General features: G+C 43.2%; 1 protein-coding gene across 12 annotated transcripts in view; it reads right to left on the minus strand.

Moving 5' to 3' along the window:
• Positions 1–21,148, minus strand: part of maptb (microtubule-associated protein tau b) — a 109,116-nt gene that overhangs the window by 8,631 nt on the left and 79,337 nt on the right. For 11 of the 12 annotated variants that reach the window (XM_051918916.1, XM_051918915.1, XM_051918919.1 and 8 more), the window contains 4 exons: positions 19,498–19,757; positions 16,400–16,492; positions 9,364–9,445; positions 7,127–7,233 (listed from right to left, as the gene is read on the minus strand). In XM_051918916.1, the coding sequence (XP_051774876.1) occupies positions 7,127–7,233; positions 9,364–9,445; positions 16,400–16,492; positions 19,498–19,757 (542 nt within the window). The remainder of the gene's footprint in view (positions 1–7,126; positions 7,234–9,363; positions 9,446–16,399; positions 16,493–19,497; positions 19,758–21,148) is intronic. The other variant, XM_028818738.2, reaches the window with a different exon arrangement.

Below are 21,148 nucleotides of genomic sequence, written 5' to 3' on the forward strand. Positions count from 1 at the left end.
ACGCCATGCGAGGCCCAGACCGCCACACTGGCTGGGACTACCGGGGGTCACCCGTCCTGGGGTAAGCAGGGCACTATCTGCAGTATACAAGATAAGACCCTGCCCAGCGTTTAGGTGGAGAACGGTGAAAGCCTGTCTGGGGCGAGACGTAATTCGGTAAGGGTTAGTCAATTCAGAACCCTCCATGGCAGGACCACCCAGATAACAAGAAACAGCAGCTGCTGTGTGTCCACCAGGTGGAGCCATTGTGTGTAACTTTAGTATCAAGCAAATAATCTGACAAGCAGGCCAAGGTCTTCCATATCAGGGGTGCCCACATTCAGGGCTCCCACTGTGGCTGCAGGCTTTCATGCCAACTAGTTCCTCAAACCAGTGGGTCACTCTCATGCCCCCTCAATCTCATTGTTTAACTCACCCTTTTTTTAAATTCTGCATTCAGCAAAGTGGATTTGCATTTAGAAGAAATTCAGAAATGCATTTTTTTTGTCACAGCATCAGACACTTAACTGTCTTTTACCATTTTCATTTCAATTCGCCTTCTTGCTGTGCTGTTTGCTCCATAAATTGTATCAAAATACTGACAACTAGTGATGAGCAGAGCAGACACGGGTGCAAATGACACCGAGCCTTAAAGCAAAGCCGCTGCTTCAATGTGACAGTCATTTGTGTGCTAATCCATCTTAAAAGAAGGATAAATGTATGTGTGTCAGTCCGGTTGTTATGTCTCTGTCATTCCAACTGATGGCGCATCACAAACATTAACACTTTTTTACGAAACATCCATCCATCCATCCATTATCCAACCTGCTATATCCTAACTACAGGGTCACGGGGGTCTGCTGGAGCCAATCCCAGCCAACGCAAGCCAAGGCAGGAAAGAAACCCCGGGCAGGGCATCAGCCCACCGCAGGGCACACACACACACAAAGCACACACTAGGACCAATTTAGAATCTGCCAATGCACCTAACCTGCATGTCTTTGGAGTGTGGGAGGAAACCGGAGCACCCGGAGGAAACCCACGCAGACACGGGGAGGACATGCAAACTCCATGCAGGGAGGACCTGGGAAGTGAACCCGGGTCTCTTTATTACGAACTCCATACCAAATCGCATATAAGAGAGACATATGCATTGCATTTGTCATTCCAACAGATAATGCATCAGAAATATTAACACTTTTTTTTACATTTCCCATACCAAAATGGTATATAACAGAGATATATACATTCCATTTGTCATTCCAACTGATGGCGCATCACAAACATTAACAATACTTTTATGAATTTCATACCAATTGGCATATAAGTGAGACATAAGCATTGCATTTGTTATTCCAACAGATGGAGCATCACAAATATTAACACTGCTTTTACGAATCCCATACCAAATGGTATATAACTGAGACATAAGCCTTGGATTTGTCATTCCAACAGATGGAGCATCACAAACATTAACACTCCTTTTCCAATTTTCATACCAAATGGAAACTAACAGAGACGTATGCATTGCATTTGTCATTCCAACAGATGGTACATTGCAATAGAATGTCTTGCTTGCATATTAAAATTAATTTAATAGTACCTTGATACAAAAATGAAAAAGGTATCAATTTCTGTCAAAAATGTGAAAATTTTGGGGTGTGTCCAATCTAGTAGTGTGTGTATATACATTACTGTAATATGATGTGTGAGTGTGTAATTAAATTAAATTGTTTTATCAAATCAAGTTTTAAGAGTCAACCCATATCAGCAAACCAGAGACACGGAGCTTAATGTCTTTAAAGTTTAATAAACAAAAGCCGATTCATCTTTAAGTGGACTAATTCTGCATTTAGTATTTGGTAAACTTTATACTTTTCAGTAAAACAAAACGTCTCACAAACCATTAGAGACGATGGCCTTCATTAATCTGGTAAACCTTATCCAAGTGTGCTCACCATTCCGATTAGACCCTTAGAAACGCGTCTGATGATTGTCACGTAACGTCACATTCTCAGACCGTCCCAATCTGGCTAGGGGTCCGGAGTTTGTCCCAGCAACCTTTGTGCACGAAGCAGTAAACTTCAACCAATCTGAAATTTCCAACTCACCTAACATGCATGGGAGGAAAGTCCACAAGGACGTCCAGGAGACCAGGACAGGAACTGGCATGCAACTCCCACCTGGGACACTGGACCTGCAGCACGGACCACTTGGACAGCACTGCATGCTGAGGAGTTCACCTTCTCAACTGGAGTTGTTAAAGCTTCCCAACAAGCAGAACTGGTGTCATGTCATGCTGATTGACAAATGCAGTGATAGTTTGGCCATACTTGTTCTTTAGCTCGTTAACATCTCATTAGTACGTCATATTAAATTTAATGGGGTCCGCTACGGTCAGATTCATCTCAATTGAGCTTAATGAAAGGATTAATAAGCACTAAGTGACGTCTGATAGAGCTTTGAGTCGTGAGATTAGATACAGAAATGGCTTTCATACCAAGCTGGAGTTGCTCCATGGGTGATAAGCAGCTAATCCAATCACACATCCCACCCTACCTGATCAAACATCTCGAATGAAGGTGACAACGTGGACTGAGATTTGTCAACACGGCCTCACCTTCTTCATCGCTCCCATAAATGATCCAAAGTAGACTTCTGCTCAACATGAACACTTTGGTCCTGCAGCCCACAAACTTGGCAAACCCCCACATATTGTGTTACCCCCCCCCCCCCCTAACCGTAAAACAGTTGTAGAGGACACCCCCAGCGGAGACGCCAAGGCACAGGAGTCAGAGAAGTCAAATCTATAAAAGGACAAGAGGAAGTCGTTCGGTCCACCATTGTGAACGCTGAGAGAAAATAGCAGAGGTGAGCTGAGCAGAAACAGTCGAGTGTGCAAAAGTGGAGGCGCCCATCATTGAAGGACAGCAATCGTGAATAACACGGCGGCGTTTCAATTGTGGATGACAAGCAGAGTGGCTTGGACATTCTTCATGAAGCTGCACCTCGTCTACACTTTTATTCACTCATCTAAATATTTTACTTTCAGTTACATGCACCTAAGTTCACCCCCTCAGGTTAAATTTGATCTTGAAGTCCCTCTGATTCCTATTAACACCACTAAAATGTGACAAACTGTAGCAATGAGATCCGCTCCTAGATGGCATTCATAATGGCGAGTGGTCCATGTCACTCTTGGTCCCAGTTCAACAGTTCCTGAATGGAGATCATGTTCATGTTCATCACTTTGTTGTCTATCTGTCTGTTTAAACAATTTTGTGTCTTTGTGCGGACTAATTCTGTATTTAGTAATTGGGCACCTTTACCCTGGCATTTAACTGACGACTTGTCACAAAGCTCTGTGCTTTCGTCAAGTGAAGGGTCAGTCAGTCCTAACACAGGGTCACAGAGGTCTGCTGGAGCCAATCACCAGCCAGCACAGGGCGCAAAGCAGGAACAAATCCCCGGGCAGGGCACCAGCCCACCGCAGGGCACACACACACACACACCAAGCACACACTAGGGACAATTTAGGATGGCCAATGCACCTAACCTGCATGTCTTTGGACTGTTGGAGGAAATCCACGCAGACACGGGGAGAACATGCAAACTCCACGCAGGGAGGACCCGGGATCTCCTAACTGCGAGGCAGCAGTGCCACCCACTGCGCCACCGTGCCGCCCTCAAGTGAAGGGTGCAATATACAAATAAACTGGACTGAAATGAACTCTAGGAGACCAAAGTACAGTGGAAAGGAAAACAAAGTGAACCCTCTAGATAGGACAAGGGACTTCCACAGGAACTGGTCATAGAGTGCGACCTGATTGTCACGTAAGTGACAAGGACAGACAAACAGGACACACTAATTAGAACAATCTGGACAAGAACAGGCCATTCAGCCCAACAAAGCTCACCAGTCCTGTCCAGATCAAGTGGAGTTTTGAAAGTCCCTAAAGTCTTACTGTCCACCACACTACTCGGTCGCTTAATCCAAGTGTGTGTGGTTCTCTGTGTGAAGAAAAACTTCCTAATGTTTGTGTGAAAATTAAGCAAAATGACCCGTTTTATTGGCTAACTAGAAAGATTACAGTATGCCGGCTTTTTCAGGCAAGAGGAATGATGAAGAGGCCTGAGTTGCCTCGAAAGTCTGCATATTGTAATCATTCTAGTTAGCCAATAAAATGGGTCATTTTGCTTAACTTCTCACTACACATCCAAATTTCCCCTTCACAAGTTTCCAACAAAGTCCCCATGTCCTTGATGAACTCATTTTAAAGTCACAGTCTCGATCCACTGGACCCCTTCATCATTTTAAACACTTCATTCAGGTCTCCTCTTCATCTCTTTAAAGGCTCAGCTCTTTGAATCTTTCTTCATCACTCACCCCCTGTAGCCCTCAATCAGCCCAGTCGCTCTTCTCTGGACCTTCTCTAGTGCTGCTATGTCTTTATGGAGACCCAAACTGCACACAGAACTCCAGATGAGGCCTCACCAGTGTGTTATAAAGCATAAATTGCACTTGTACTCCAGACATCAGGTCTCCTCTTCATCTCCTTCTGCTTAAACTGAGAAGGTTCAGCTCTTTGAATCTTTTCCTCATAACTCATCAGACCTCCCATTGTGTATTCAAGCCTCACATTTGACTTCCTATGTGTAATACTTTACATTTATTGACATTAAATGTCATCTTCTGTTGCCCTGAATCAGCCTAGTTGATCTTCTTTGGACCTTCTCTTGTGCTGCTATGTCCTTTTTGTAGCCTGGAGACCAAAACTGCTCCCAGGACTCCAGATGAAGCCTCACCAGTGTGTTATAAAGCTTGAGCAGAACCTCCTGTGACTTGTACTCCTCACATCAAGGCGCTATATAACCTGACATTTTGTTAGTCTTCTTAATGGCTACTGAAAACTGATGGGAAGTCAACAGCTTAGAGTCCACTACGACTCCTAAATCCTTCTCATAAGGTGGACTCTCGATTTTCAGACCCCCATTGTGTATTCAAACCTCACATTTTTACTTCTTGTGTGTAATACTTTATATTCCATTCCATTTTCTTTTTCTTAAACTGTAAAGGCTCAGCTCTTGTCATCTTTCCTCATCACTCATTCCCTGTAGCCCTGAATCAGCCTCATCGCTCTTCTCTGGACCTTCTCTTGTGCTGCTATGTCCTTTTTGTAGCCTGGAGACCCAAACTGCACACAGGTCTCCAGATGAGGCCTCACCAGTGTGTTATAAAGCTTGAGCAGAACCTCCTTTGACTTGTACTCCACACATCAAGGCGCTATATAACCAGACATTCTGTTAGCCTTCTCAATGGATTCTGAACACCGTCTGGAAGTTGATAGCTTAGAGTCCACGACGACTCCTAAATCCTTCTCATAAGGTGGACTCTCGATTTTCAGACCTCTCATTGTATATTCAAATCTAACATTTTTAGCTCCTATATGTAATACTTTACATTTACTTAAAAATAAAGTCCCTTGAGTTATACTCCACTCATCATGGCGCTATATACCCTAACATCCTATTAGATGTTTTGATCACTTCTGTCCTCTGCCTACACATAGACAGTGACCAGGCCACTAGGACTCCCAGGTCCATCTCAATGGAGACCCAAACTGCACCCAGGACTCCAGATGAAGCCTCACCAGTGTGTTATAAAGCTTGAGCAGAACCTCCTGTGACTTGTACTCCACACGTCAAGGCACTATATAACCTGACATTCTGTTAGTCTTCTCAATGGATTCTGAACACCGTCTGGAAGTTGATAGCGTCGAGTCCACTGCGACTCCTAAATCCTTCTCATAAGGTGGACTCTCGATTTTCAGACCTCCCATTGTGTATTCAAATCTAACATTTTTAGCTCCTATATGTAATACTTTACATTTACTTTAAAATAAACTCCCTTGACTTGGACTCCACTCATCATGGCGCTATATACCCTAACATCCTATTAGATGTTTTGATCACTTCTGTCCTCTGCCTACACATAGACAGTGACCAGGCCACTAGGACTCCCAGGTCCATCTCAACTGAGACCCAAACTGCACACAGGACTCCAGATGAGGCCTCACCAGTGTGTTATAAAGCTTGAGCAGAACCTCCTGTGACTTGTACTCCACACGTCAAGGCGCTATATAACCTGACAGTCTGTTAGCCTTCTTAATGGCTTCTGAACACTGACTGGCAGTTGATGGTGTCGAGTCCACTACGACTCCTAAATAACACACATTCAGCTCTAACATGTCACGTCTTTACTGGACACAGCCATCAAATGAGCTCAGGGTGCTGTTGAGAAAAGTAAGCAAACCCTTGGACTTCATAACTGGTCGAAACTCCTTGGGCAGCGTTAACCTCTAAAGCCCGTGTCGCATTACGCAGCATTTTGTCACAGCGTCTGTTAGATTTGTCAGCTGTAATTGCTGATCCTGTCACAATTACACGACTGACAGTCGCAGCCCTTGTCACACTATGTGAATTTTTGTCGTAGGGTATGTCGGCTTTGCTGACCAAACTCGCTGATCTCGCTGCTGCACCAGGTCAAATTATATGACTGATCATCGCAGCCAATGTCACATTAGGTGACTTTTTGTCACAGGGTATGTCAGATTTGCTGACTGCCGCAGCTGATCTTCAGTGTGTGCTAAACGTACGGTGTGACAGCAGGACAATCCAAAAACAAACTCAGTCAGTTCCACTCACTCCTTGACAATGGGGACCTAGAGATTTCAACACGGGACATTTGCCCCTTGAGGTGACAGCACGAATGCTGCTCTACTGTTTGATCTTATGAACTGGACAATTTGATGCCCACAGGGCCAAACCCCGAGAACTGAAGAGATTTAAAATAAAAATGTTTGGAATAGAAAGAGGGTCTCCCAAAAAGTAATGTCACGCCCTATCAAATGGTGTTTTGTGCCCCTGGCAATTTCTCTCACTAAACCTTCCTGTTTAATGTTCTTCCTCTGCTTTAGACTCGTGTCGTAGTGCAGCTGCCACTTTGATTGCCATCCCTAAACATCTTTACCTTCAAACACCTACCTGCAGGTGTCACTTACGAGACTCTATTGTTGGCACTGAATCCATGTGTGAAGTGGGAAATAAAAAAAAACAAAGCTGAAGGAAGACAGACGTCCCGACTCACCTTCTTGTTTCCACCTCCTGGAACGTGTCCGATGTTTTCAAGAGAGCCAATCTTGGACTGCACCTTGAAGTCCAGTTTTTCGGATTTGATTTCAATATTGCCACCACCTGTAAGATTGAGCAGATATGACAAGGAAGTGTTCACAAGGATTCCACTGGTCTACAAAAAAATATTTTTTGCTTGCTACTGGGAACTTCAGAGCAGATCTTTATTAAGTTTTTCACACTGACTCCACACAGTGCATCCAGAAAGTATTCACAGCGCTTCATCACTTTTTCCACATTTTGTTATGTTACAGCCTTATTCCAAAATGGATTAAATTCATTTTTTTCCTCAGAATTCTGCACACAACACCCCATAATGACAACGTGAAAAAAGTTTACTTGAGGTTTTTGCAAATTTAATAAAAAAAAAAAAAACTGAGAAATCCCATGTCCATAAGTATTCACAGCCTTTGCTCAATACTTTGTCGATGCCCCTTTGGCAGCAATTCCAGCCTCAAGTCTTGTTGAATATGATGCCACAAGCTTGGCACACCTATCCTTGGCCAGTTTCGCCCATTCCTCTTTGCAGCACCTCTCAAGCTCCATCAGGTTGGATGGTAAGCGTCGGTGCACAGCCGAAAGCCAACACACCGGCAAAAGGAAACTTCCTAAGGACTCGTTTATACTTTACGGCTGTCACGCATTACCCGCGTTCATTTGACGCGTCCTCTGAGCAGGTCCTCAGAAATTAACACGACGTGTGCGCGAGTTGCAGTACCAGCAAAAAGTCGGGGGGCGCAGTGTGATAAAAGTCGGAATGTGACGTCAGAGTCTCTGTTTATTATCTACATGTGACAGAAGGCCGCTTAAACTGAATACCATATACTGTATAAACAATATGAAAACTAATATGTTTATGTTCCTTATGCACATTCAACAAATCAGTTACCCAAAACTGAACCTTATAAAAATATCAACTGTAGCGTGCGGCCGGGGCTTTTGCCTGGCTGGGACGCCTCCACGCTGGGAGGACTGGGGGAGCAAGCGTGGCCTGAGCATTACCTCCCCCGGGACACTAGGTGGCAACCCCAATGGGTTGCAGCGATGCCTCAGACTCCCGCAAGGCTTCATGGGAGTTGGAGTGTGGTACAGCCCTGTTGGGATCCGCAGGCGCCACCAGGGGGTGCTGCAGCAGGAGCTGCTGAGCCCTTTTGGGCAGTTCTTCCACCACACCAGGAAGTGCTGCCGGAAACAAGTAATCAAGCAGCAGGAGCACTTCCAGGTGTGTTATAAAAGGAGCCAGCAGCCACTACTCGGGAAGCCAGAGTCGGGAGGAGGAGCGACAAAGCTTAACCCGAGGAGTGGACAGAAGAAAAGATAAAGAGAAGGAAGAGACTTGTGGTATTGTGCTGTGCTAGTGCTTGAACTGCGTTATACTTGTAGGGAACGGGGAAGGCGTTTCCCACAAGGGAAAAAGAAAAAATAAACCTTGTGTGCCTTGAACTTGTGTCCCACGCTTGTCTGTGTCGGGTTCAGCTGGTGGTGCCAGCCTGGTGGGCCACACAACCTAACAGTTATTTACGTTCAACTGACGAATCACACGATTCTCATTCATTTACTTATAAACAGAATAATCACCCATGAAGGGATCACAAAATTCTTGTTCATTTGATTTCTGAACTGAATCATTACCCACAAACTAATCACACAATTCTTATTTATTTGATCTATGAACTGACTCTTTACCCGAGCCACATAATTCTCACTCATGTGATTCGTAAAATGAATCATTACCCGAAAACGAATCACATAATTCTCATTCATTTCATTTGTTAACTGAATCACACGATTCTCATTCATTTAATTCATAAACGGAATAATTACTTGCGAAGGGGTCACAAAATTCTTGTTCATTTGATTTCTGAACTGAATCATTACCCATAAACTAATCACACAATTCTTATTTATTTGATCTGTGAATGGAATCTTTACCCAAGTCACATGATTCTCAATAATTTGATTACCTGAGAATGAATCACATAATTTTTGTTCATTTAATTCATAAACTGAATCATTACCCAGAATGGATCTCAAAATTCTCATTCATTCGATTCGTGAACTGAAACGGTACTCGAAAAATGAATTACACGATTTTCACTCCCTTGTGATTCTGTAATGAATCATCTTATTTTAATTATGCATCTTAATTGTGTTGACCTTGACCCCCCTACCACAAATAACATTAAAATATACCTGGCTTGTGATGAATGTTGTCCTTGGAGCCACATTTGGAGGTAACATTGGACAAATTGAGTTTCTTATTCACAATCTGAACCTGTGAAATAAATAAATAAGCAAAAGTTAAAATGTGAGCCACCTGGAGAGTTGAAGGGCTTCTGTGAAGGACAAAACAGCTGGGGGGTCTCTGTCAGTAACAGGCAGTTATTCATGCGTGGACCTTGAGGTTTCCAGATTAGTCGTGAACAGACACAAGCGTCACTCTGTTTGGTGCAAACAAATTTCGTAAAAATGAAACGGGGAAATTCACACTCATCAGCTGTCATGGATGATGATGTGCTGAGCTTATTGAGAATGGGACCCCAACATTACAGGGAATCGTCACGTTCACCTACCAAAAGGGCCACCGGCAAGTGAAGAGATCCACTGACAGCTGATTTCCCGTCATTTTTAAGCAATTTGTGGTCCCCGTCCCAGCATTCTCAAGGCTGTCAGAGTGAGGGAGAAACATAAAGAGGACGCCGAACACTCAGTGAGTTTATTAAGGGTGAAAACACCAGGGATGAAGATTAAAAACAAAACGAAAAAAAAAAAAATCAAATACCTTGTTCTGGTAAAACGTAACAATAACAGAGAAAACTGAAAAAATAAGAATGATAGTTTGCTTAATGAAAGGTAAAGCTAAAGTTTAAAGGAACTACACGAGGAAGTAAACTAATATACAAAATGCTGAATTTAATCCAAGATATAAGCGGCACCACAGCCGTCAGAAATCACGATATCAGACGTGTCCTGTTCGGTGATCTTATAATAAATAAATTAGATTACAAAATCTTTACAAAAGATGGAAGGATACGTCAGCTCTTTTAAAGGATGCTTTGAGGTTTAAGCTTCGCAGTTTCCCCCCCCACAGGTGCTCATTTTTATTCAGTCCTTCCCTCGGATCATTGGGCTGATACCGCAGTCCTGGTGCAGTGTGATTCTCAAAAGCGGACAGTACGAGGGAATGGAAAGAAAACATTTGTTAAAAAATACGACCTCTGTGGTTTGTAAAATCTCATCTCGTTGAGTGTTAAAGGTCCACACAGCCCTGCTACACTACCTGGTAATTCACTCTACACACTGTGGCTAGACGTCCTCGTAGAGATGACTTAGAAGCTCTTACCCCGTGTGTTGATAATACAGTACCGAAGCCCATACTAAAGCCCCATTACCATATAACTAGTGACGTCCAGATCATAAAACGTCACTGAAACACACCGACTGCTTCAAAATTTGATACCATCCCACCTGCTATTGATCCTTCTGGTGACTTCAAATGCTGACTCAACGCTGTGCCTTATGGGTCTTTTCTGACTCGATTCTTAACACCCCTTCTCAGCTGCCCTGGACATCACATTTTTCTCCCCAAAACTAGTTTCACATGCAGCACTTATGATCCAACGTTTTAGGACCTGTGACATGTAGAATGTTTTAATGGGTTGTGAACCAACAAACTACAAGAAATTTAGCGGAAAACACATTAAAGTCAATGGAGGGTCAAAAGTGACCCCAAGGACGTGGCAAGGTAATAATTTTTTTAAACATATAGAAATGATAGGATGTTTACATTTTATTTACTGTTCATTAATTGGAGGAAATGTTGCAAATGTTTGGTTTGATTACAAGGATGAAACAAGTTATATTTGACCCCAAAGAAATTATAAGCATATAAAGAGAGCTTTGAAGCTACCTGTTGTATCTTATACAGAGAAAATACTGAATTAAAAATGGATACCAGCAGTGTGTGTGTACTTGTTATCTGACAACAGTGTCAATACCATACTGTAGTACTCCTTGATAGTGGCACTTGTAACATATCATTAATACTACAGGTTGCTGTCGGCACATCCCCCTTAAACTTGGGGCCTTTCACTTTCCCAAGCTCTACAAGTACATTCCCTAAACGCTGTTAAGATTCCAAACACTCAAAAATGTTAAACTTTCACGGTGCATCACAGCAAAAATATCTTCATGTGAAAAATCAGTGGTGGTTTATAATGTATTGCAGCGCGCTTACTGTTTTCGTAAGAATTGACATTTATATTTTATTTGGTTTATTTTATTTGATTTTATTTATTGACTTTTATATTATTTAGTTCGTAATTATCACTGACATTTATTTGTGTGTGGCGTCTCCCAGCTCACTGGTTTGAGAAAACTCCCACATGTGATATATCATTCGAGTCATCTCAATGTGTACTTATGTATGACATTGAGCTTTTTGGAGTTCCCTGACCCCAATAACTTCCACCCCCCTAATCCCAGCTATTTTTGGTTCTGTAGTCCCAAAAAAACTTCATTTTTAGGCCATTTTAGGACAAATTACACCAATACTATAAAGAGTAAACCAGTTTGCCTCTTCAGAAAAAATGATCTGAGGGACATGAAGCTGTGCAGGCCACATCAACTGTCCCCAGGATGGGATATAAGAGGTCAAAGTTACACCATTTCACAAAACTACAAAAAAATTCGGGATCGGTAATGTAGACACACGGAGTGTCGTTTTATGTGTTTTCGAGGTTGCTCATCATAAACATGACCATATTTTTGATATTGGATTCTTTACCGATGATCCTAGCTGTCTAAGAGTTACTCCCAGAAGGTCAAACATCAGAATGTGGGATATCGTTTTAGACTGTTTGAAGGTCAATGACTATGAATAGGAAGTTATTTTGATTTCAGGTCCACAGAGGGCTAGTAAAGGATCAATCATTGGAAGAAAAATGATAAAGTTCTATTACAATAAGAATATTTAGACTAAACGTTTAAATTGAATCACACATTTTGATATTTCAAATATCTGACGCGGCTATTCTTGTTTATTATCTACTTCTACTTCATGAAGTAATCCCCAAATTAGAATGGCTCACACTAATTCAGACTTTTTCCTTATTAAAATCTGTAACAATGCCATTGTCACTGAGACGACAAGTTACATTTTAAAGTAAAAAGAAAACTTCCAGAAAAATCTATGCATATTTTGCTATGAATTACTAAGACCAGTTCAGACAGAGGAACATCTTTTCCTGAGACGAGGAAGATCTCATGTTGCTGTCCACGCCGTACCTTCACTCGTTTCTTTCGTTCTTTAATTACTCTAAAAGCACTGAATATAAACCCAACATATCTTTCTTTTCCAGGTTCCAACATGAATTTTTGGACATTGACATTAAAGGATTATGAAACACTGAGGACATCAGCACAGCAAACACATGCTTACCACAATTCAAGTGACTGAACATTTCAGACAAAACTTCAAAAAGGGGTGCGCTACAATAAACAGGGTGGACCGGGCAGCCCACTGTGTGCTCAGTGAGTCGTTACCATTCATTGTATTCTTCACGTGAATACTGAAGACCACCTTTTTTACAGCAAGGGATGCAAACAGGTCAAGTGACACACAGGGGGCAGCACTGAGGCTTCGGCCTGTGGCTTGTGTTTCAGAGATCGGGGGCCACATCAAGGCACTATAATCAGAAGTAGAGCCGGATTCATGCCGATAACAGGCACACACACACAGAAAACACTCGCATACTTGCCAACATTCAGAGGGAGGACAGGTCTTAATGGCCTCCCCCCTGAACCAACTAGTGTCAAATTTTAGACTTTGGGTTTGTCTTCAATTCCTAAAGATGGTGAGAGAGGGAAAGAGAAATGATGGCAATGCATAGCTCCATGGCGCAATTACCGAATGTTGGCAAGTACGTGCTTCAGGTCAACACACTTGTACTGGGTGTGGTCAGGGTGGTTAAGCTGAAGGACTGTGGTGACACATAGGCGAGGTAACAAGGCCGGCTGGCTTGTGGATATTATTGACATTGATATGATTAGTTCAGGTTTCAGTTGTCTATTGCGTATTTTCTTACTGTTAGGATTACTCCATAATGTTAACAGTTATCAGTGAGTACATGGCCACCACCATCTTGCAATCCTCAAGAATAAGCTTTGTGGCACTGCTCCCAACTCCACCTCCCTCCATCACTAAGGCCCTGACTGTGATGACAGTATGGGCTACGTCCACACTACTATGTTTTTGTGTAAAAATGCAGACATTAGCCTTCATTTTTGCCTTTCATCCACACTACCTCCAGTGTTCTTCATCTGTGAAAATGGAGATGCCGGCTCGTTGTTAAAATGTGGATGGGCGAAAACACAGCCTCTTATTGTTTTCTGATTGGCTTGTGCTTATTACACGTCCCTCCCTGATTGGTTCCTGCTTTTAACATTTCCTGGTTGGTATGGAAGAAAACCAAATTCCAATATAATAGACGTATAGGGCCAGTGTCAGTGTACCCGAGAGTGTAGCGCACTAGCAGCGGATCAGGACCTGACAACGTAGTATGGTACCAAGCACATCATGCCAGTCTTAGCGTCGTTACACCGGTTACCTGTGCCATTTAGAATTGACTTAAAAATACTGCTTATGGTTTACAAAGCCTTAAATAATCTGCTCCATCCTGCATTTCGCAATGCCTTTCCCCTTAGATCTTGAAATGAGTGTCTGCTTATCATTCCGAGAGCTGAACTTAAAAGAAGTGGTGAGGCGGCCTTCTGCTGTAAGGCACCTAAAATCTGGAGTAGCTGACCAATAGAAATTCGGCACCACCACCTCATCAGGGCACCATGCAGTCCCTACATTGATGGATTGACGGCCAGATGTCCACATGACCTAATTCTTCCACGTGAAGCCTGAAAACCATGAGGACTGATTGAGATCATTGATGTTAGGGTCGTAGTCTTGGATCCCCTGCAGATTTTGTTTTATTTTGTTTTTTTCTGTCCTCCTGGCCATCTGACAATACTTTATTCTTTGTTACTTAGTATTGCCTAACCTTATTTTTATGTTTTTATTTTTTTTATAAACTTTTCTTTCTTCATCTTGTAAAGCATTACATCATTTGTATGAAAGCTTGCTATATAAATAAATGTTGTCATTGGTACAATGAAGAGACATTCCTCCGGTTGGTCTAAGTGCCGCCTTAGTGAACAGTGAAACAAGATTGTCCCCAAATTTAACGTATTCGCACCTCATCTAGTTTAAGCCTCGTGTTTCTCCTCGGTTTGCTCAGCTGCCTGTGTGATTACCCGTGAATGGCGGCGTGCCGCCAATTAACATCTCGTCCCCTCTCAATTAACGACATGCTGCTACACATTCCTCCCAATTTTAAGGGGCAGAGCAAAGAGAAAAAGCACATCCTCATTTAAACATGATAAAAAATAACTGCATTCATTATGCTACATTAGATTGTCAGCATCATTATTGTAAACGTTATTCCCTTTGGGGGCCTGCGAAGCCCTGAAATCCTTACATGTAAAATAATGACGATGAGAGCTACACATTAGTGTAATCATATCTGAAGCCTAATCATCACTCTGTAACTCATTTCCCAATTACAGAGAATAATACAGAAGAGTTAATGTTTGTCACTCGTTATGCACCCAGGTTGTCCAAATAACTGAATTAATCCAACTGGACCAAAACCATATAAAACACCTAGTCAGAGATGGGGCAAAATTCATAAAGAATGTCTCACTGCAGCACAAATTCTCCAACTCCCAGAAGCCCACTGTGACTGCTCTTAGTATTAGTCCTGGCCCGCAGCACTGGAGCAACATCACCAAACCCCAAATGTAGTCCTGTTACTATAACTACGTAGTAGGACCTGATCACTATGGGATCGTTCTGAGCTCAGAGCACACTTCCATGGCGTTTGCTGTGTTGCTTAGCTGTCAATTTGTACAATTTGAATGACGCGTACACGCGTTGCTGCAGTTTTGTGATAAATCCTGTGGCTGGCGGGTTTACCAACCCTTCAAGGATTTCTCCACCAACCCTTCAAGCCCTGTGTAGGCGAACATTTGCGTTTTTGGTTGTTTTAATGAGGATGGAGATACTTTTTTAACCCATTAAACTCAGCTACACTGTTTTGGACCTGTCGGCGGGACCAAACAATAATGAAAACTTTTTAAAAAAGCTGCACAACATCATTTCTATAATTAAAGTGCAGAGCTTTGTTGTTAAAATGTCATATTGCATACCCCGAAAGATGACCGAATTGCCTTATCACAACACCACCTGTGCTTAACGCTCCGCCACCATGGCCTTCTTGAACTTCCTGATTCAATTTTGTTCAGAGACAGGGGTGTTTCAACTTTCATAAGACACCTCATTTGACTTCTCTGTTTTCCACTTTCTATATTGCAGAATTTGTTTTGGAAACAAGAATTGCACTCAAAGTTCCATTTTAAGGTTAAAATGTTATTGAATTTTACAACTTATTCCTGCTGCAAAATAACTAATTCTCCAGTTTTCTAAAAGAGAGAGAGATGTCTGAGCTTTATTTTGAGGGGTAGTATGTGAATACTGAGTAGAGGATGACAATGTTATGTCAGCACAAAACGGATATAGATGAGGCCGAATTTAAATAGATAAACGAAGTGAAAACGCTGTGTGGATGGAGATTTTCTCATAAACGATGCGTAAACGCTAAAGGGGACGGAGATCGTTTTTGTCCGAAAATGGCATTATTAAATGAGAAGGTCGTAGTGTGGACGTAGCCCAGGAGAGTCTGTGAGATCATCAAATCCATCAAGCCTCAGTCCCACCACAAAAAACAATGGCAGACAATGTAAGGCAGATCATTGTGACCATGTGACTAGCTAATGAATGGGGGATGGGTGGGAGATTTGGGGGGGGGGGGGGTTCTACAATCTAAGGTTAATTTCAGTTTTCTGCAGGGGACTCGAAAGCTATGGCCAATATTTAAGGATCAGCATTCAAACTATTTTATTGTCGACTGAATTTGCCATGCTGAATTTAAAATAATTTACTTTTTTTCTAGTAACACGTACAGAATTTGCTTTTAAAGAGAAGCTGCTCGCTGGTCACTTCCTTACCACGTTTTTCTACACACACCGGCAGCTCGCCAGTCCTTAAGCATGTGGCCACAGCTGACAGCAGGAAGACGTGGGGTAGAGACACCATGACTTTTGTCCCTTTGCTACTCACATTGCCACCTCCAGGGACATGCTTCATATTGTCTTTGGAGCCACACCTAGACTGAACATTAGTTAAGTCCATCTTCTTGTTCATTATTTGGACCTGCAAGAGGGTTGGAAAGATGGTTATGCACCAAACGATGTGGTGCTCTGAATGCTACGAAACTCGTTTTCAGGTTCTGTTGGTTTCCTCACGACATTTGTTTAGCATTTATGTGTCACTCGGCTTTTTGTAGATGTCCCCAGTGAATTTAAATATGGGTCACCCTACTGTGAGTTCTATTGTACTTCTACTTTTCCTGCATCGGGTGTTTGGTGGGAATAAATAAATAAATCAGTAAAACAAAATGAAAACATATCAGTCAACTCCATCAAACCTGTGGCAGCTCTGCCTCCCCTAATTGCCTATGAAATGAGAGCAATCAGAGCAATACGGACCACCACTCAGGGGTGGAGCACAGAACACTGGGCCCTGTATATTAGCAGTCTCTGTAGACCCCTTCCTCTTGAAAACAAACTTTTCATTCCAGGCTTTGAGGCCCCCAACGCCCCCACCGGGTAATCATTACCCTTTTTCCCCTCAACTATGACACCCATGCACCACTGCAGGCGAGGGTATGGACTACAGACCTCATTCAGCTGTAAGAAGCCTGCAACAATCCTGTCCACAAGCCCTTGATCCTCCAGCACTAGTTCATCAATATTATTTTAACAGTAAAATATTTTATTTTGGCCATAGTGGCGATGCTGTGCAGAAACAGTGGAGGCTGACATAGAGAGGGCTCAGCTGACGTCACCCGGAAGCGCTCTGCTCACAATGTTCAGAAATGGTGAATTGTTGTGGACTCACACACCGAAGCATCTTACTTTGAAATTATGGATAGTATTGCCATTACACTCCACCCATGTAGAGTGAAAATCCCATCCTCAACTCTAATTGAATTGTTGTGTATTAGACTCATACCATGAAGCACCTCAATTTGAAGATTTGGTGCAGGATCTCCAGTACACTCCACTTGCCGTGGACTCGTAAAACAAAGCATGTCAATTCAAACATTTTGGTGCAGTGTTGCAACTATACTCCACCTGTGCACCAATCAAATCTCATCCTCAATGCCAATTGAACTGTTATATACTTGACTTTACCATCAAGCATCTTATTCTGAATATCTGGTGCGGGATCTCCACTACACTCCACCCGTGCAAAGTGCAAATCTCATCCTCATCGCCAAGAGAATTGCCGTGGACTCATACCACAAAGCATGAGTTTGAATGTCAATTCAAACATTTTGGAGCTGCGTTGCAAATATACTCCACCTGTGCACAAATCAAATCTCATCCTAAATGCCAATTGAATTGTTATACATTGGCTTTGTACCGTGAAGCATCTCATTCTGAATATCTGGTGCAGCGTCTCCAATACACTAATATCCGTGCGCAGAGCAAATCCCATCCTCATCACCAATTGAATTGTTGAGAATTGAACTCATTCCACAAAGCATCTAAGTTTGAAGATTTGGGGCAGTATTGCCATTACACTCCACCCAAGTACAATGAAAATCCCATCCTCATCGCCAAGTGAACTGCCGTGGACTCGCACCATAAAGCATGTGAGATTGAAGATTTGGTGCAGGATCTCCAGTACACTCCACCCCTGTGCAAAGTGCAAATCCCATCCTCATCGTCAATTGACTTGCTGTGGACTCATACCACAAAGCATGTCAATTCAAACATTTTGGTGCAGTGTTGCAACTATACTCCACCTGTGCACAAATCAAATCTCATCCTCAATGCCAATTGAATTGTTATACATTGGACTTGTACTGTGAAGCATCTCATTTTGAATATCTGGTGCTTCGTCTCCAAAACACTCCACCAGTGCACAGAGAAAATCCCATCCTCATCACCAATTGAACTGTTGTGTATTGAACTCATACTGCGAAGCTTCTCATTTTGAAGATCTGGTGCAGTGTCTCCACTACACTCCACCTGTGCAAAGTGCAAATCCCATCCTTATCGTCAATTGACTTGCCGTGGACTCATACCACAAAGCATTTTGGCGCTGTGTTGCAACTATACTCCGTCTGTGCACAAATCAAGTCTCATCCTCAATGCCAATTGAATTGTTATACATTGGACTTGTACTGTGAAGCATCTTATTTTGAATATCTGGTGCAGCATCTCCAATATACGCCACGCGTGTGCAGAGCAAATCCTATCCTCATCCCCAATTGAATTATTGTAAATTGAACTCATACCATGAAGCTTCTAAGTTTGAAGGTTTGAGGAAGTATTGCCGTTACAATCCAACCATGCACAGTGCAAAATCCTATCATCATCACCAAGTGAATGGCCGTGAATTGGACTCATACCATAAAGCATCTTAATTCAAAGATATGCTCTGCGGTTGGTCAGTTGTGAACCAATAACATCTGGCTCAGATGCAAGCTCCATCTGTCAGCCAGGCAGAGGCCACTTCTGAACACTGTGAGCAGAGCATTCTTGGGGTCATCAGCTGAGGTCTATCTGCTGCCCCCACCTGTTCTGTGCAGCTGTCGCCACTACAACGGGTCATGAAATTAAACAGTCAAATCTCATGGAAAACTCAACTTCCCCTGTTGTGCTTCATTTGGGGCACAAGCATACACAAAACATACAACCTCATTACCTTTAAAGAATAAAATCTACTGTAGTGATTTTGATCAAAATCAACCACCTTCTAGAATTTCAGCATTCTGACAACTACAGTATGCTAAGTTTCATTTGGACTGTGTGACTTATTTTGGAGTCATCGTGTCCAAAACGCCTCATCCAGTCACACAGACACACACTGACAGTCAAGCATCATACTGAAAGTGACCGATCTGTGATTGGAGATGCCTAAAATGGATAGGCTATAACACCTGTTATTTCTGCATGAGGGTCTTCTGGAAGCTGGGAACAGATATATGTGTATATGAGCCACCCGAGAATCACCACAATTAAGGAAGATGAGGGAAGACCTCATGTTGAGGCATCAACGTTGTTGCAAAAAACTGCATTTTCTGCATGGAAGACAAAGCCACAGTCATATGAATCATATAAGCCGCGTTCCAGAGATGCTCTTACCCTTCCACCTCCTGGCTGATGCTTGATATTTTCAGTCGATCCAATTTTGGACCTGATACTTTTCAGATCGGGCATTGGAACCAATGGTGCAGGTGTCCGGTTCTTCACAGAAGCTGGAGATTTGGGTGGAGTTCGCACTACAGCTACCTTCTTGACTTCCTTGGTTGCTCCAGAAGTTTGTTGAGAGCTTCGCCCAGAAGGAGATTTTGGCGTGCTGGGGCTGCTGTAGCCGCTACGGTCAGGGGTCCGGGGTGATTCAGCTGTAGGTAAACAAAGCGTACTTGAATTAACTTAAATGTTAATTTTAGAAATATTACATGAGGCTATGTGATCTAAAACTTTAACAGATAAGGCCAGCAGACATAAGGACTGCCCAGTAGTTCATAAAACGGGAACTTTCAGCCAGTTAAAAAACAAATATATAAATACAGATAGATGCCATCACACCTGGCACCTGTTCCTTTTACAGGTGGTGAGCCCACTGGAGGGCAGTCCCACATTGCGATCTGGGTTGAACCCTACTTGTCCCCGTGGCAGGGATGTCACTATCCCTTTTCCCCTCCCTCATGAAAAAGACCGTTAGGATCTTGAACTCCTCTACTTGAGGCAGTATCTCACCTCCCACACAGTAGGAAGAAGGTGGACTGTCCCCTCCAAGAGGAATGTGATTCACTTCCTCAAGTAGAGGAGTTCAAGTACCTTGAGGTTTTGTTCATGAGTGAGGGGAAAAGGGTTTGTGAGACCAACAAACGGATGGGGGCGGTGAGTGTAATTATGCAGTTACTATTGTAAGCAGCTCATCCCAGCCGGGAGACCCCAAGAATGGAAGGATGGGGGAAGGCAGCTTTTTCAGGACACTGCCGCCCCCAAGACGCTAGATGGTAGCTCCCCTGGAGTATAGTGGGGCATCCTGGGACTTGGAGTTTGCTATCTCAGCCCTGTTGTGTGCCGTGGGTGCCGTCATGGGGTGCTATGGAAGAACACGGGGAGTCGTGCTTCCCTTATAGCCTGGAAGTACTAGGAAGTCACAAGGACGGAGGCTCCAAAGTACTTCCGGGCTGATTAAAGAACTTTAATTCTCAGTTTGACCTGGAAGTGCTGACAAGTCACGTGAACAGAAGCACTTCTGGGTCAAGAACTAGCTGAAGACTCAGCAAGAAAGCCAGAGTTGGGTGGAGGTGGACAAAGCTTGCTGATAGGTGTGGAGGAGAAAATAGAGAGAGAGAGAAAGAGAATTGTGATTATTATTGTGTTAATTGCCTGTATTATCGTGTGAATTTCCCCTTGGGATTAATAAAGTAGGGTGGCACAGAGGCGCAGTGGGTAGCGCTGCTGCCTCGCAGTTGGGAGACCTGGGGACCTGGGTTCGCTTCCCGGGTCCTCCCTGCGTGGAGTTTGCATGTTCTCCCCGTGTCTGCGTGGGTTTCCTCCCACAGTCCAAAGACATGCAGGTTAGGTGGATTGGCGATTCTAAATTGGCCCTAGTGTGTGTTTGGTGTGTGGGTGTGTTTGTGTGTGTCCTGCGGTGGGTTGGCACCCTGCCCGGGATTGGTTCCTGCCTTGTGCCCTGTGTTGGCTGGGATTGGCTCCAGCGGACCCCCGTGACCCTGTGTTCGGATTCAGCGGGTTGGATAATGGATGGATGGATGGA

The sequence above is a fragment of the Erpetoichthys calabaricus genome, chromosome 14, assembly GCF_900747795.2.
Source record: "Erpetoichthys calabaricus chromosome 14, fErpCal1.3, whole genome shotgun sequence".
Taxonomy (NCBI): Eukaryota; Metazoa; Chordata; class Cladistia; order Polypteriformes; family Polypteridae; genus Erpetoichthys; species Erpetoichthys calabaricus.